Consider the following 18,954-nt stretch of genomic DNA (forward strand, 5'->3'; position numbering starts at 1 on the left):
ATGCAAATATTGATTGAAATATATATTTATGCATATATATATTATATATCATCTTATTTTCTAAGATCATCTTTAAAAACTTGTAACTATTCATAACAACGGACATTTATATAATCATAATACTATTTTGTGACTGCTTTCTTGCAGTTTTTGTGGATCATTGGGCGATGAACATATATATGAGATATATATATAGGTATATTTAGAAATTATACATATCGGAACTGTCATCAGTTAGATGCTTTGATTAACTACTACACGAAATCGGCCAAATACGATTATTACAAGTTAATACTGAGATATCAATCCAAATACTCTCGAGGAAAGGGACACTGAAAGTCGAATCGGTAGATGTCGCTCTATGGTCATGACTTAGAGAAAAGGGGGCCGTAGCTCGCCAATGAATTTTAAATAAGCTAAAGGCAGGGATCTTCACTGGATTTAACGGCACTGGACTTGGTTCGTCAGAATAATTAGTGCACAATGATTTGCAGCAATCGCTGCCCTTTGGTGTGGCTGAAAATAACGACGGCAAAACGGATTTGATGGTTTCAGCCTTTTCCCTTTTGTATTACAATAGGAACCCGACTGCGTGTACACGTCAATAGCTCTGCGGCTACTGTATCTGTGTGGCAAATCTACAGAAATTACTTCACCTGGAGGAACTTCTTGTCGTCCAAAACATGCTGTAAACTTTTGTTTCTGACGTCAAGTGGTCGCTGTAAAAAGAGATTGTTTAACAAAAGTTTCTCCACGCAAACGATTGAGCCGACTCTCACTAGAGATTCCAATTACGTTTATAGACAGTTTATAATAATTGTATCCCTACCCAAGCTGGCGTCATGTAGTCTGCCCAGCTATTATTATTTAGTGTTCTGCAGTGCTCGGTTTAAAGCTACAAATGTTTATGTTACCATAAAATGCTGCGTTCTGTTGCTTTTTTCCAAATAATTCAAGATTATTGCACTTTAAAGAGCTTCCAAAAAATCTAATTTAAAATGTTTAGTTGACTTGCAACTTTGATGAATAATAAACTGTAAGTTCCTGCATTTTGTTGATACTTACATGCAGGTCAAGGCAAACGTACCTTTGACACCCAGTAGTTGTCTTTGTACTTTTAAATGGCGGCATATGTACAAATATTTGCTTTTATTATTGGGAAAAATAAAGGGAAAAGTTCACAGTATATTTTCTTCTCATTTAAAGCGAATGCATTATTAAAATTATGATTTCATATCATCACCTGCTACTAAAACGATTTTAACGCCGAGTAGAGTGACGCCGTAAATGTACTAATTCCGTTCACAAAAATGAATTCAAGGTACTAAATACCATATGAATATTTATCTCTAAAGCTCTTTAGAAAACAGAGAATGCTTTAAGTATGTTAGCAGTGATACCACCGAGTTTTGCAGCTTTATCGTTTTTTCAAATTACAACCTATTTTAGAATGCACGTTTAAAAAATAAAGTGTACTCGCACTTTTCTGTACAACCAGGGACATCGTTTTTGTTTCATTCAAGTTCTGTTACACACAGAATTAAATTATCAATTACTGTTGCTGTATTATGACAACGATTCGGCTTATTTTAAGTTGTGAAAACTGTATGTATTTTAAAATAATATCGCATTTTATTTTACTTACCGATCCGCATTGCTTGCTTAACATATTTTGCTCCTTGCGTTTAACTTTCGTGATTAACATACAATATTTTACTGTGCGTTCTAGCACTGAAGATAACTAAATCAATAAGGTAGTTATAGTAATCATGAAGAATACGCATCTGAAACTTAAATTAGCCACACTAAAGACTTGCATGTATATCTTTCGGTATGCAATATTTTACAGTATTTCTAACACCGTGAGTTTCTTCTGTTTGCATATCTCTCTGTTTCTCTCTCGGGGAGTCTCAAATGATGGACAACTGTTTGACCTGCGAGGGCCAAAAGCAATCCAAACTGAGCCTTGATCATTCAGCTGGGAATTGTAACCCCGTGGCCTGTCGTGAAACGGACCAGTATGATTTGCTTTGATCTCCATTGGTTCTGTAGAGAAAACAATACTGACTTCTGCCCAACACCCACCGAGAGTGCATACCAGAAAAACAACCAGCAACCAGAGTCACCGGCAATGACTTTTGTACAATTCCCCAGACACCAGCCCACCTTTTTCTCCAAACCACCGCACGCACAATTATCCAGATTAGACATGTCACTTCCTTTAAAATCTCGATTTTTTTTAACAGCCAAATCTATTTGTAAAATTCTTTGCTTAGAAAAATGTCTTGACTTTTATCTTTAAGAGAATATTTGCTTTTTAACCATTTATGTTTATGAAGTATGTCCGCTGTTAGAATGAATATTACGCAAACCTCACTGAGTCAATGTTTCAGAGTGTTTGGGGGAAATCATGGGACAGATGCTTTAAAACATTTGGGGAATTCTCAGCAGATTTGCTGTTGTAACGCGTGCGAGCTGAGAACAAAAGATAATTAAAACTATTTTCTTTCCAATAATTACCTTCTGGTCAATTTAACTGTATAGAGTTTGAAAGAACCTGGGTAAATGAGATCCCGGTCCCAAACGTGTTCCCATGCCTGAGCCCAGCCTATAATTATTCGTTTGGTTTCATTTGCTTCAGACGCTGCAGTGAGTAATCACAAAGAAGTCAGAGAGCATCCTTGAACCTTTTCAATACCCAAGCCAGTGATATTCAAATAACGTTTAAGGGCCATTTGACTGGGAACATAAGCATTTCAAATTCAGCATTAGCATACATTTGCTGCGTTTGAAAAGCAATGAAACAGTTGCCTTCATAACATAAAAAGCGCGGTTATCAAATCGAGTGCCCCAGTTTTTTTTCAAACGCTCACATTTTATCATGAATCCGTCTTTTACGCGTTTGACATGCAAATATATCCAGTTAATTTGAACAATTAAAATGGATCTTCAAGGGAGCTTTGTCACTAGAAATCTCAAGAGTTTTACTTGGACAAGCTCGGATAAAGTTCACGGGAACAATTGATGTCTGAGAGATTAATTGGATATTTGATAAGACATGAATCTCTAATCGGGAATACAAGGCACAGGGGGCTGCTGTGTGTTCCAAGTCAAAATTACTAACATTTAACAAGCTTTTCATTAAGGCATGAAATGTCTGCTACGGGGTATTAACTGCTCACCTATTCCACAGAGAACTCAGCTATGCCTCAGTCTTCACAGCATTGTGACCGCATTGTATGATAGACATGTATATTCAGGCTTCTCGTAGAAACAGTTAATAGCATATATAAAGAAAGAAGAAAGACTTGCATTTATATAGTATACAATAACTTGGTATTTCGATATGCCGACATATTTTCTTTAAATCTATAATACAACCGAATAAGCTGTTTAAATTATTTTATGTTTTGAAATAATCAGAAATCTGACGAACTGTCTTCGGTAGTGTTGTCGATATTTTGCCTCATCATTTGAGGTTGTAAAATTGTGCGCGATTTATTTCAGAAGATATCCTTATATTTTAAAATACGTTTTTGATTTATGTAGAGCAGAGTAATTTAATAAAGAAATGTTCCAAGTTTGCACTTGCACAATTTATTTATACAGATAAATGCATATAATACTTCCTTTAAAATATGCGGCGCAGATTTGCTGTTCATATAGTATGTGGATGAGCAGATTAATATTCAATAATCTATTACATATCGACTTTCACAAAGTGCATTGAAATCAAAAATCTCCCCGAATCAAATGCGACCCGGTCACAAAATAGTTTTATCAAACAATTACAAGAAAAAAAAGAGAAAACACGGGACATTTTGAACTTCTTGTGTACACAGAATTTTAAACAATCTTATACATGGAGAAACAAGTCCAAGTGTTTGATACACATTTGCTCACCTCCTTTTAAGATGCAGCTCCCGTGACAGTACAGGGCTTGGAACTCCAAGTACATAATAGTTATTTTGGACACAAAGTTTTAATGATTTCCCCCTTTTAGGGGGTTAGATTTAGGAATCATTTTGTACCGGAGTAGCTGCCTTGATTGCTCTATTGGAGTGTACAGCTTCCATTAGGATATCTGGTGATTCTGATCTGGGGGTCTCCAAGTTGCTGGTGTCGGTGTCACTGTCGCTGCCCTTTTTGCCCCCGCCGCCGCTGTGTGTTTTGATGTGTTTACTTAGGTGATCGCTCCTCATAAAGCGTTTGTTGCAGACGGGACAGGCGAAGCGCTTCTCTCCCGTGTGGGTTCTCAAATGTCTCTGCAGCTCGTCCGATCGGGTGAAGCGCTTTCCGCAGAACAACCAGTTACAGACGAAGGGCCTCTCACCAGTATGCCACCTTAAGTGTGCCTTGAGGTGAGAAGTCTTGCCGTAGACCTTACCGCATCCCGGAATGTGACAGCTATGGAGGCCCTTCCTCCGAAGGCTGGCCCCGGCAGGTCCAAGGCGCTCGGCCTCCTGGCAGTTGGGGCAATCGCAGGTTGCTCTGCCAGAATAACGTCGAGAGGACCTGGCCGAACTTCCTAGTCCTGAAGGACCCGAAATCATCGAGTTCGCAGTGATTGCAGCCGAGGTGGAATCTGTGTAGGATGGGATCATAGGCTTGAAGCCATCTTGGGCGAGGAGATGTTGCCCAGTGGACAACAGGTGAGAAGCGGTAGAACCGATTGCGGTGGAACTGAAGGCGGAATGGCTCAGAGTTGAGAAGTCTGCGTTGTAAGTGCTTAGTTGGGAGTGCAGCGAAGCCTGTGGAGTCCCAGAATGAAGGGTGGGCTGAAGGCCCCCATTAGGATTCTGGACTTCCAGCCAGCTGGGGTTAGTGTGCACATCCCACCAGGAAGAAGCCCCGTTACCAACTTCGCCGGAAATGCTTGTGTGGAAACCGGATTTGTACCAGGATTCATACGGATGAGCCATTCCTACCCTCGGGTACATCCCTTGGAGAGTGTCAGCGGAAGAGTGGACTTTGGATATGAAAGCCGATTGTCCCGTGTCCTGAGAGTTGACACTAGCTGAGACGGAGTTCGAGAAGAGGCTGTATTCGGTGCCAAAAGCAGAAGATGTTGGAGAGGTGGAGGCCAAACAGAAGGCGCTGTTCCCGGAACCGTTGCTCACGGAGAAACCGTTGCTGATTCCGCCCGAAGCTCGACTGTTAGCCACGCTGAATCCTGACAGGCCAGACCCCAGGTTACAATTGGAGACAGAACGTTTCCATGGATGAAATCCGCCCTTCCCAAATGCACTGGATTCTGGCAAAGTTGTTAATGGGCTTGTGTTGCCAATCTTGTTACAAGTTGCGGCCAGCATTGCCAACGGAGTGGTTCCAAATCTGGGTTCTTCCTGGGGGTGGAAAACATTATGTAAGTAACATATGGTGGAAGATGAAAAATAATGATAGTAAACAACAACAATTTCAACCGTCTTAAGCCAACATCTAAAAAGTTTCCAAGAATTAAGTATCAGATTTAATATAAAGGCAGTCGATTTGTTTTCTGTTTCTGTACAATAATTCACCGAGACGTTAACTACTTGCCACACATTATTACAATGCATTTGAAGGTGAAGTTTATGCAACTGTTCAAAATTAAGTTTGCGCAACTTACCCCAAGTATTGAAGTTGCCATGACGGGTTCTTTCTTCTTCTCGCTGATGCGGTGTTCTTAATTTAAACGGAACTAGGCTGTCACAGTTGAGGATGATGACTACTCACTCACTGCCTTGTTCTCCGGACTACTCGACCTAATTGTAGTGAGCGCACGCTTTGAAGTGCCGCTGTGCTGAGCTCTTAGCCAATCAAACCTTTTATTACACGGCCAGGGTGAGCAGTCAGCCATTCAGAGTGCCCAGCACGCCACGATGGATAGGTCACAGCCAATCACAGCATCTGGAACACCACTGAAACTGGGCAGCACGCGTCAATCACCCATTGCAGCATCTCACTGCTCTGCACATTGATGTTATTGTTAATACATTCAGATTCGCTTATACTGTACACGGCATTTCGGCGGTCAGTCTGATCCATAGCCAAATATTAAAAGAGGCTCGTTTACCACCAAGTATTTTAATGTGCTGAACATTTTCAAAGAGTAGAGAGAGAATAGACAGCGTGGGTTGGGGGAGGGGTCACCCAAACTTGAATGCTTTACAATTAAAATAGGATCTTGTCCTAAAGGGACATTTTACTTTGCGGCAATATTATTTTTTGAGGTGGGGGGTGGGTGGGAGTTCGGATTAGATTAAAGACTAAGGCATTCTCTGCACTCTTGTGGACGTGTTATATAAGAGTTTGTGCGACAATTTATCCAATAATTTCTGGATCACATTCTGGAGCATGTACTGGAAAATCCATGTTACTTATAACATCGGTACTGTTTTTGTGCGTCAGATTTGACTACAATTCCATGAAATATTAACGTTAGCGAGTAGCTTACTGTATTTACTGTGTCTGCAATGTTATTTTGTTACTGTTGAGTCTGCTTTGACCGCGCACAGCTATTTCTTGGGAAAAAACGAACGCCCTCAACTCCTATCAAACTTTATTGAAAAGCTAACGTAACGTTTACATAAATTACCGAACTATATAGTTGGCTTCGTTTTTCAGAGTGTTTTACGCCGCACATATTCAAGCTTTTAGCATTTAGATTATGATAAAGAAAAATAACGCCTGTCAAATACATCCTTTTTGTTTGGAGTCTCAACTAAATTATTTGCGTAAGTTGCATTTGTGGTACAAAAATTGGAAGCAGAAGCGCAGTTGAGTAGTATGTAGAATTATACACGTCAGGGTCCAGACTGTGAATCGCAAATCTGAATTACTAAGCAGACGTCTATCTCAAGCATGAAACGAGCTAAAGCTTACCCATGGGGACTGTGATCTTGATCAAAATGACGCCGCTGTTATGGTTCTTGTTTGATCTGCTGTGAGAAATAACGAAGCTGCCTGGGAGAGTTACTCGCAATTATTGAGAGTCTGTTTGAGAGCAGGTGAATATTGCTCTTTACTGTGATATAGGATGCTAACTCTGTTTATTTCTGCCATGTTTACTGGATTTTACCAATAGCTGTGATTATAAGATGTCAGTGAGGCGTTTCCGACCGGCCCAGGGGCAGGAGAGGGAGGGGAGGGATAAATGCATTTTTGTGTCGAAGAAGACTGATTGACGGTGTAACAAGTGAATTTGTGAAGTTCCATTTTGTTCTTATTCATTTTGATTGAACAAATCGTGGTCAAAGGGTTTATGAGACTAGCTTCTGACATCTTTACAAACATAGTCAGTCAAAAGTGGATAATAATGATCAGTAAGAAATACAGTCAAAGTGCTAAAAATGAACTGTAGTTCATAGTATAAATAACCCATAGATTGATTAAGACGCATTCATACATCTATACTAATATTCACAGGCAGTACCAATCATTAGGGAATGAGATAATAAAGATTACTAATAATCCAGATGTGAAAATAGAATTATAGAAAGCTTCAAACCTGCATGCATTTTAAAACAACATTAATCAACCAGATCCTTTCAAATGCCGAATTTAGAACTTTCAACAATCGGAGCTGTGTTTTACTTAAAACTCAGTTTTTAAACATAGATCAGGGCATTATGCGAATGAGTTGTGCTAGCGGTTAAAACATTTAGAGGTAATGACAATCTAACAAAGCCCTAGTTTCGAGTGTAATCGCTTGTGACTCATCATCCTTTTTAAAAGTTAAAGCAATTTCAGGAGAGACGCTTTCAGTAACCGCTTTACATTATTCAAAACGGACAAATAATACTCTATTATAGCGCTTGAATGCTGCCAGTCATCAGAAGTGCAATTTATCGAAAAGCTCAGTGTGCCAAATATCGAAGTCTTTATGGGGTAGTGAATCTAAAACAATTTCTTCGAACCTCTGCACAGATTTCGAAAATTGCTTCCCATTACAATCATACCAATTTGACGAGACGGCAATTAGCACTATTAAACGTGGATTCTGCATAAACAAATTCAATGGAAATGCAACCAGTTACTTGGTCACAAAGGAAATTCAGTTCCAGAAATGCTTTCCAGTGTTGGAATATATGAAGTTTCTCATCTTGCCAACGTAAAATCATGATTTGACGTTGAATTTTTACGTTTTGATTCACGTCTAAGTTGAACGTTTCAAGTAGTCTGGCAAAGAGAAAATGATTTCCATTTTAAATTAATTGGGCACTATATGTTTGAAGGGCCTGATTAACAAAGCTAGTTAAAAATGGAACCTCTCTATGTTTGAATTTTGCCTATACTTATAATGGTCCTTTTAGTGCTTGTTTACTACTGGTTACAAAAAAACCTAGTGATTTCTAACTTTAAGAATATATCATCGTTGAGAGGAAAACAAACGCAGCCAGTTAATTCAAATAAAAATTACAACTATACAGAAATTGTTTATCACACTTTTGTTTTAATATAACTTTCCTAATCATCTAAACTCTAAAGGATAACCTACAAAAGGCAAACGTGCATTTCATGCATTTAGGTTTTAAATCACAAGCATTTACAGGCGTCTGTTGAAATTGTATCTCTATGCTGATATAACCTGCCGTCATAACACGTTGTTATTGTAAGCCAATTCCCGATATCTTGTTTGCCTCACATAGGTTAAAATCTTTCTTTCTATTTTTGTAGTCCTGTGACCTTCAGGTGTTTTTCACTAGTCATACTTTAATATCAATAGACCTCACACAGCGGCTGGGATAGAAATTAAGGCAGAACTACGCAATCCTATTTGCACAGTACAGAACGTATGTTAGCCGAGAACATAATTTAGGATATACATATTGTTTTTCAAAGGAATATAGAATCATATGCCCAAATGCGCTGATTTTTTTTATTTTTCTGTGTAACAGCGGTAGACGAGCATTAAAATGTTAGTTTTCAAAATTAGCACTGTAGAATATCATTTCGGGTCAACCGCTGTTAAAACTGAAATCGTTACATATGGAGCTCAACACTATATAAGGAATCTTTTGTCTCAGACAATACTTCCTTCATTCTTCTTCAAGTAAAATTAAAATTGGATTACATCAAGGGAAATCTTAGATTTTAATTACCGGCTTAAAAGACCATGTAGTCATTAAAAAGATCAATGAGAAAATACCCTTCAAGTGTAATGTGGACAAAGAACAGATAAATTTTATTTAGCCTGCTTTGTTATCTTGTCCATTTGAATAAAGTTTGATTCGAAAGCGTTTGGAGAACGGCCGGGCCTCTCGCAAAGATTCAGAAGGGGGAAAGCAACAACAGCACCGGCAGCGGCAATGTTTGCGAGAGTGGCAGGCTGAAGAAGATGAATGCTCCATCTGGGATGCAGGATTTTAATTAGAGTGATTATGCTCAGATCGCCCTCATTCATTCATCAGCTGATCAGTAAGTGGCGCTGCCAACGCTTTGGAAAATGCGGTCGTGATCAGGCAAATTATTTTAAATGAGACGCAATATTCTTATATGAAGTGGTCCCATAGTAACGACCAAACCACTCGCTGGGGTCGATAAAGTCTTCAACAATCACGTGTTATTGAAAATGTAAACAAACAACATTTATAAATATTTATTCGCATTATAAATTATTGTGCACATCTCCCAACTAATTATTCTGCACGTAGAAACCTTAGAATACGTGTAAATATTGTCTCGAGCAGTTTCGTTTTGTCGCTACATATACACAATGTACCATTGCCACCCAGGTATCCTATAAATCAGTGTCTCACCTTTAGGAAGGTATGAACTATGAGAAATCCAAGGGCTAATTGGCATTGAACCAGATAGAACAGATGCACACGGTATGTTTACATTTTTCAGAAGCATATTATTTAGGTTGCGGTCATGCATGTACTGTGTACTACATCTATCTTTCGGGATTTCACAACATGTTCACTAAATAGCAAAACTGTTTTTATTGGAGACGTGCACAAAACATTTTCAGCTTTTAAATACAAGTCTATGCATCCCTTAGAGGTTAATGTGAAATGAGCTTTTATTAGAAGTTTTAAGATAATGAAGAGCTCGACCTCTAAACGTAAGACTGTAAGTAATTTCTCGAAACTAGACAACTCATTACACTAATGAGTGTACAATATCTTTTATTGAGAACATTTTTCCTTTTGTTACCCGCATCGGTAAGTGCATTAATCACCTACTGTATACTGAGGTAAAAAAAACCTTGCACGAGACACGCGTCGCCTGTATTTGTTTTAAAACCTGTATTTGGCGACTCGACAGCTTTAATTTTTGTTCTTTCGGTAGGTTTCACCTTGTAGTTGCGATCTAGCGCAGCATGTGGAAATTAAAGGGAAAGTGAGTGAAAATCCCGGTTTCTGGCCAGATGGATTAACTCAGCTTCTTGCCAAGATCTGAACAGTTCATAAACAGAAGTCCTTTCTTACTTCAGTGTAAACCAAGGATAAAGGCGTGAGGTTTATTTTGTCCGATGATTTACAGAACCACTATAGTGGTTGTGCGTGACCAAACATGCATTCACATTTTACAACTAATGCTTACATCTTCTAAATTATCTCGGAATATTGACCTCGAAAGGTTGAATGGGACGATTTCAGAATCCAGGCACAATCTGCACGTGTAATGCCAGTTCTAGAAATGACAATCATTCTCAGCAACAGGAGGAGTCATTTCCGTTTTCCCTCGTTCCTCGTTTTGCATTTTTAATAAAATAATTTACAACCACAGCGAAAAACCAGAACCCGCCAATTGACATATTTAACGAATTGAACAGTATAACCGATATTGTTCTTTTGATTTTAATTCGGTAACTAACAATGCTACCTGAACGTTCGCTGTGAGGCTTGCCTCTTATAATATTGTTTAAACTGTGATCTATCTTGTGCACAAACATACGGAAATTCTTAAATAAACTGAATCGTTATGCCGCACATTTGGGACTTGTCTTCATTATTGGCGGGAGTCGAGAGGTTATGCGGTAAATTGAAACAGCCACAGGTATCAGGGATCCCCTCCACAATGAAAGAAACTCAAATCCAATCAGAATAGTTGCCATTTAGAATATAGAATATATATTTAGATTGAAACCGATCACAGATATACGGGCAGTCCTGCCTTCCTAGTCTGGCTTCCACACACCGAGGAGATGCTCTATCCTGTTTCACTGTTTATCACAAATTCAGTTTCCATTAAGATTTCCTTAATTTTCTGCCGCAGCTTTCCTGCTGAATTTACCCAAACGGTATCTGGGTGAGTTACTACAAGGGTTAACGATCATCTGTCATGGTCGTGTTCATTTTTTTTAGGAAGGGGGCGCATCAGAAGAGGTTGTTAGCTAAAGTGAGCCAATTCTTGGTAGAACGGTTTCCGGAGCTCAATTGTTTGTCAGATGCTATTATAATTCCTTTGTGTGGTTCTCAAAATGTTTTTTGTGCATTTCCAATAATAGGTGTTTGAAACATTTTGAAACAATTGGCTTCAAAGAAACGGGACTTTATCTCGGTTCCCGAAATGAAGAATTTACTTTAGTCCAAGTTGACCTTCTCTAATGCACGAATATACGTATTATGCTTCTACTTTCTCAACATTAATTGTGTTGGACTAGCTAAAAATAAGAATCACTTAAACACAACATTTTATGGAATCAATTCAGTATGTGAATAAATATTCATGAAGTATTGAGGAAGCAACTTCATAGGACTTGATTCTCTTTCGAGTTGAGACTGCCACATTTAATTAAGAAGACAATTTTAGATGTATTTACTTAGCTAGTTTCGCCTCATCATTTTCAATTCAGTGTCAAAATTCCTAATAAGTAATCAGTAAATTCTGTACTTTTAGAATAGCTTCCAAACCGGCTAGTCAGGTACGGTGACGTAATATATTTTGTTGTACATTTCAGTAGAGGATTGCAATGTGTTCAGGATAAAATGATAACACAACTGTTACTGCTTTGCTCCTATACATTTTATTTTTATTTGTATAACTAACAGAAACATTAAATAATAGATTAATGTTGGGAAGTAATCCTAGTGTCCATATATACTCTTTTTTGCTGCAATTCCAAAACCATCTATTACACAAATACAAGCTTTCAGACAGAGGCCGGTGATAAAACCTGGGGCACTTTCCTCTCCAAGCCTCCTCCCCCTTCAATTTTTTTATGATTCACACTCAACTTTTAGAATTAAAATATGCAGACGCACCCGTTACACATGCACTACATTGCTTTAGAAAGTCGCTGTAACAGAAGAAAAAAAATAGGACTTTTTTCAGATGACATTGTATTATCTTACAGCAGATGGAGACAACTTTAACATTGGCAAATACCCCACAAGATTAACTTTACTGGTTGCTGGCACCTCAGAAATTCCGGGCAACAGAATTCTTATAGGCGCTTCCAGCAACCTTTGTTGTGAAAGTGACTCTTGAGTAATTCTGATTATATATTTTTACATAAAAGAGTCAGAATTTCAGGGTATGAACTTGTCTGGGAAAGAATTCCATAGCCAGGAGATTGGTTATTTGAAACTTTATCACTTTTATTTTGATTGGTACAAAATGTTGCACTGCAGCTGCAGCACCTGTTGTGTTCCTAATCTAAATAGGGAAGTCTGGTTTTCTATTCGGGTCATAATCCTGTGCAGAACTGATAACTTGGCCAAATCTTCTGACATAGAGGATGGTCTCGGGTATGGAGTAGGCAATTCTAATCAGGTCCACTGATCTAAAGCTCACAGTGACTCACTGGTAAAATCATTGCCCAATATAATACTAGGCTATTTAGATCAAAGGTCACTTGTTTGATTCATGTTCTGTGCTGAGTTAGTTGATGCCAGCTTGGGCAGTAACTGGGGTGGTATAATTGGTCAGTACCCCTGGGTTAAGGCTTCCACTCCAATCTTCATCCAATGACCTCTGCGAGAAGGTTTACTTGTGTGGACAATGGTTGAGAACAGGAAAGAGCTTGGCTGTGATACCCTCCATGATTAAATAGCCTATTCTCAATCACTGTCAATGCTTATACATAAAGAACAGTCACTTGAACAAGATACAAAGAGCTATTGGTGTGACAGGAAATTTGTACAAGTGGTAGATTCATAATTTTTTGGGGAATTTGTATAAGCTTCAAAAGTAACAGATTTATGGTTACTTTCTCCAAACCCTGGAAAATGTGCACAGGCATTTTTGAATATTATTGGAAAATTGATCCACCTCCACCTACCACCACTCCTCCAGCTGTGGCAGAAACATCAGCCATCTTGGGCTTACTCTCTGAAACTCCCATCCAACTTTGCTACTACCCTCTACTCCTTTAAAAGTCTCTGAAAAACCTATCTTTTTGACTGTGCCTTCAGTCATCTTTTTTAACTTTTCTATTACTGTTCAGAGTGTGAGCTCTTTTAAGCAAAGCGCCTTAGGACATTTCCTTACATTAAAGACATTATAAAATGCAAGTTGTTATTATCAAATTTGTTAAAAGCTATGCATTATTTCTTTCTTAACACTAATGGCTGGTCCCTTCATTACAACATTATTTGCAAACCCTGTAATCAATTTAAATGCTCTTACTTATATAAGCATATTTTTTTCTAATGATATGATTCAGATGGCTAATATAACATTGCCTGAATATGACCTGATGTGGCCTCAACTAACCAAGAGACCTTTGATTTTACAGAAATTGATCTATGATAAAAATGAATCCTATGCAGTGAGCACTGTGAAATGCATGGAAGTTGAAATATATGACTATTTCATCAAATTAAATTTATTAGCCATCTATCCCTTAATTTATTTTGTGAATTTTTGTGATCAAGGTGCAGAATGTTAGTACTGGGAAATGGAACTCTTGAATTTTGAGCATCCATTGCCACCATGAAGGAATCCCTCATTACTTTTTACAATGTGTGTTAATCCCAACCTCAGTAGTGCACCCCTATTGTACCTGTGTGAATTTTTCCATTTCCAGAGCAGCAGCAGGGTTAATAACTTGTGGGCACTTTTTTGGTGTGGGTGAGCTCAGAGTGACTAGAACTGTGTTGAGACACATATACTGTATTTATTAGCAGAGCTCCTGTGGCATTGCTTCTAGCTAGTCTTGGCTGTGGAGTGTGGTTGTGATGTTCAGCTACTGGCCTAGCCTATCTCTTTAAAACCACTGTTGAAGTATTCTGTGAGAATCCAGATAATCGTAGCTGCTTGTAAAAAATTGTGAGGTCTATTTGAGCTCAGTAAATTGCTTGTAAATTTCAGACTCCAAGTCAGAAGAGCCGAGGATAAAATGTCTGATTTTCTTTCTCTTTTTCTAAAAATTACTTTTCATCTGTAGCAAAGCAGAACAAGGCGGCACGGTGGCATAGTGGTTAGCACTGTTGCCTCACAGCGCCAGGGACCCGGGTTCGAATCCGGCCTCGGGCGACTGTCTGTGTGGAGTTTGCACATTCTCCCCGTGTTTGCGTGGGTTTTCTCCGGGTGCTCCGGTTTCCTCCCACAGTCCAAAGATGTGCGGGTTAGGTTGATTGGCTATGATAAATTGACCCTTAGTGTTAGGGGGGTTACAGGGATAGGGTGGGATATGTGTTGGTGTAGGGGTTACGGTGATCGGGTGGGATATGTGTCGGTGCAGGCTCGATGGGCTGAAATGGCCTCTATCTGAACTGTGGGGATTCTGTGATTCTGTGATTCTGTGATTCAGAGCTCTGATGTTAACCTCGAGTGGAAATCGGGTGGGTAGGAGTAAGGTGAGTGCCAAACGTAATTGACATCATGACAAAGGCATGTGGAGTTAGGGGACAAATAGCTGAATGGATAGCAAATTGGCTAAATAATAGAAGCAGAGAGTAGGGGTAATGGGTAGTCATTGGAGGGTAGCTAATGTTACCCCACTATTCAAAAAAGGTGGTAGAGAGAAAACAGGGAATTATAGACCGGTAAGCCTGACATCGGTAGTGGGGAAAATGCTAGAGTCCATTATAAAAGATGTAATAGCAGAGCACTTGGAAAACAGTGACAGGATCGGACAAAGTCAACATGGATTTACAAAAGGTAAATCGTGCTGGACTAATCTACTGGAATTTTTTGAGGATGTAACTGGTAAAATAGATAAGGGAGAACCAGTGGATGTGGTGTATTGGGACTTTCAGAAGGCTTTCAATAAGGTCCCGCATCAGAGATTAGCATGTAAAGTTAAGGCACATGGGATTGGGGGCAAGGTACTGACTTGGATAGAGAACTGGTTGGCAGACAGGAAGCAAAAAGTTGGAATAAACGGGTCTTTTTCCGAGTGGCAGGCAGTGACTAGTGGGGTACCGCAGGGATCGGTCCTAGGACCCCACCTATTCACAATATATATGAATGATCTAGACGAGGGAACTAGATGTAATATCTCCAAGTTTGCAAACGACACAAAGCTGGGTGGGCGTGTGTGCTGTGAGGAGGATGCCAAGAAACTCCAGTATGATTTGGACAGGTTGGGTGATTGGGCAGATGCATGGCAGATGCAGTATAATGTGGATAAATGCAAGGTTATCTACTTTGGTGGCAAAAACAGGAAGGCAGATTATTATCTGAACGGCAATAGATTGAGAGAAGGGGAAGTGCAACGAGACCTGGGTGTCCTTGTGCACCAGTCACTGAAGGTAAGCATGCAGGTGCAGCAGGTGGTTAAGAAGGCAAATGGTATGTTGGCCTTTGTAGCGCGAGGGTTCGAGTACAGGAACAAGGATGTCTTGCTGCAGTTGTACAGGGCCTTGGTGAGACCACATCTTGAGTATTGTGTACAGTTTTGGTCGCCTTATCTGAGGAAGGATGTTCTTGCCATGGAGGGAGTGCAGCGAAGATTCACCAGACTGATACCTGGGATGGCAGGATTGACGTATGAGGAGAGATTGGGTCGATTGGGCTTCTACTCGCTGGAGTTTAGAAGAATGAGAGGGGATCTCATTGAAACTTATAAAATTCTAACAGGACTAGACAGACTTGATGCAGGAAGGATGTTCCCGATGGCCGGGGAGTCCAGAACCAGGGGTCACAGTCTAAGGATAAGGGGTAAGCCATTTAGGACAGAGATGAGGAGGAATTTCTTCACCCAAAGAGTGGTGAACCTGTGGAATTCGCTACCACAGAAGGCAGTTGAGACCAATTCATTAAATATATTCAAGAAGGAGTTAGATATATTTCTTAAGGCTAAAGGGATCAAGGGATATGGGGAGAAGGCAGGGACAGGGTACTGAATTTGGATGATCAGCCATGATCTCATTGAATGGTGGAGCACGCTCGAGGGGCCGAATGGCCTACTCCTGTTCCTATCTTCTATGTTTCTATGTTTCTATGTCATTCAGATTGAAGGAAGGTAGAAAGCGGTGTTCCATGAGGATCAGTGCTGGGACCACTGTTATTCATAATTTACATTAATGATTTGGACTTAGGAATAAATAACTCGATATCAAAATTTGCAGATGTTACCAAACTGCAGGTTATAGCTAACACTGAGGAAGAATGCAACATAATATAAGAAGACATTAGAAAACTTGCAGACTGGGCAATTAAGTGGCTAATTAACTTTAACATAGATAAATGTGAGGTGATGCACTTTTTGGTAGGAAAAGCAGAAACATCACCTACACCTTAGAAAATAAGGAACTGAATGGGGTAGAAGAACAAAGGGATCTAGGGAACAATCATTAAAAGCAGCATTGCAGGCCAGCAAAGCAATTCAAAATGCTAACAAATCACTGGGATTTATTTCTAGGGGTATAGAATTCAAAAGTAGTGAAGCTATGTTGAACTTGTATAGGACCCTGGTCAGGCCGCACTTAGAGTACACGGTTTTAACGGAGTCGGGACGGGGGGTAGCAATTCTCAGGAGGTGGATTGTCATTTAAATATTATAATGAGGCTGTCTGCCTCAGATTTTACCTATCTTCCAGGTTTAACCCTGGACTGCCGGATTTTCTGAAATCCGGCTGCTAAAGGCAGGCGAAGACTGTTTCGTGGAAGAGGTAAGTGCCTTTCAAGCACAGCTTGTGGGCCAGGAGGAGCAAGTGCTTCCTCCCAGTCCACCAAGCTTACCTGCTTCCTTGTCCGGCATTGGATCGCCCCCAGGACCGCCGCCTCGCCCCCACCCTCCCCCACGATCAGATCTCCGCCACCACAGTGATCGGCCACCGCCCCCACCCTCTCCCGCGATCAGATCCCCGCCACCACAGTGATCGACCACCGCCCCCACACCCCCCCCGCGATCAGGTCCCCGCCACCACAGTGAACGGCCACCACCCCCCCCACCCTGCGATCAGATCCCCGCCACCACAGTGATCGGCCACTGCCCCCACCCTCTCCCGCGATCAGATCCCCGCCACCACAGTGATCGACCACCGCCCCCACACACCCCCCCGCGATCAGGTCCCTGCCACCACAGTGAACGGCCACCACCCCCCCCACCCTGCGATCAGATCCCCGCCACCACAGTGATCAGCCAGCGCCCCCACCCGCGATCAAATCCCCGCCACCACAGTGATCGACCACCGCCCCCCCCACCCTGCGATCAGATCCCCGCCACCACAGTGATCGACTACCGCCCCCACCCTCCACCCTGCGATCAGATCCCCGCCACCACAGTGATCGACCACCGCACCCCCCACCCTGCGATCAGATCCCCGCCACCACAGTGATCGACCACCGCACCCCCCACCCTGCGATCAGATCCCCGCCACCACAGTGATCGACTACCGCCCCCCACCCCCCTGCGATCAGATCCCCGCCACCACAGTGATCGACTACCGCCCCCCACCCTCCCCCGCGATCAGATCCCCGCCACCACAGTGGTCGACCACCGCCCCCACCCTCCCCCGCGATCAGATCCCCGCCATCACAGTGATCGACCACTGACCCCACCCTCCCCCGCGATCAGATCCCCGCCACCACAGTGATCAACTACCGCCCCCACCCTCCCCTGCGATCAGATCCCCGCCACCACAGTGATCGACTACCGCCCCCCACCCCCCCCGCGATCAGATCCCCGCCACCACAGTGATCGACTACCGCCCCACCCCCCCGCGATCAGATCCCCGCCACCACAGTGATTGACCACCGCCCCCCACCCCCCCCGCGATCAGATCCCCGCCACCACAGTGATCGACTACCGCCCCCCACCCCCCCGCGATCAGATCCCCGCCACCACAGTGATCGACTACCGACCCCACCCTCCCCCGCGATCAGATCCCTGCCACCACAGTGATCGACTACCGCCCCCCACCCTCCCCCGCGATCAGATCCCTGCCACCACAGTGATTGACCACCGCCCCCACCCTCCCCCGCGATCAGATCCCCGCCACCACAGTGATCGGCCACCGCCCCCCACATTGCGATCAGATCCCCGCCACCACAGTGATCAACTACCGCCCCCACCCTCCCCCGCAATCAGATCCCTGCCACCACAGTGATCGACTACCGCCCCCACCCTCCCCCGCGATCAGATCCCCGCCACCACAGTGATCAACTACCGCCCCCACCCTCCCCCGCGATCAGATCCCCGCCACCACAGTGATCAACTACTGCCCCCACCCTCCCCCGCAATCAGATCCCCGCCACCACAGTGATCGACTACCGCCCCCACCCTCCACCCTGCGATCAGATCCCCGCCACCACAGTGATCGACCACCGCACCCCCCACCCTGCGATCAGATCCCCACCACCACAGTGATCGACCACCGCCCCCCCACCCCGCGATCAGATCCCCGCCACCACAGTGATTGACCACCGCCCCCCCACCCCGCGATCAGATCCCCGCCACCACAGTGATCGACTACCGCCCCCCACCCTCCCCGCGATCAGATCCCCACCACCACAATGATCGACCACCGCCCCCCCCCACCCCACGATCAGATCCCCACCACCACAGTGGTCGACCACCGCCCCCCCCCGTGATAAGGTCCCTGCCACCACAGTGATCGACCACCGCCCCCC

The 18,954-nt window shown here is 42.5% G+C and overlaps 1 protein-coding gene across 1 annotated transcript; it reads right to left on the bottom strand.

Moving 5' to 3' along the window:
* Positions 1-3,909: 3,909 nt before the first annotated feature.
* On the bottom strand, positions 3,910-5,339 carry sp9 (sp9 transcription factor). Its single transcript, XM_085983851.1, has one exon. The coding sequence runs from the start codon at positions 5,310-5,312 to the stop codon at positions 4,014-4,016; it is 1,299 nt and encodes a 432-aa protein (XP_085839977.1). The 5' UTR covers positions 5,313-5,339; the 3' UTR covers positions 3,910-4,013.
* Between the last annotated feature and the right edge of the window lie 13,615 nt (positions 5,340-18,954).

This window comes from Somniosus microcephalus, chromosome 4, assembly GCF_052327205.1.
Source record: "Somniosus microcephalus isolate GS21.2 chromosome 4, FLI_Smic_1.0, whole genome shotgun sequence".
Classification (NCBI taxonomy): Eukaryota; Metazoa; Chordata; class Chondrichthyes; order Squaliformes; family Somniosidae; genus Somniosus; species Somniosus microcephalus.

Bases quoted from the DNA above. Each gene is read 5' to 3' on its own strand.
- sp9 (XM_085983851.1), bottom strand. From the start codon at position 5,312: ATGCTGGCCGCAACTTGTAACAAGATTGGCAACACAAGCCCATTAACA.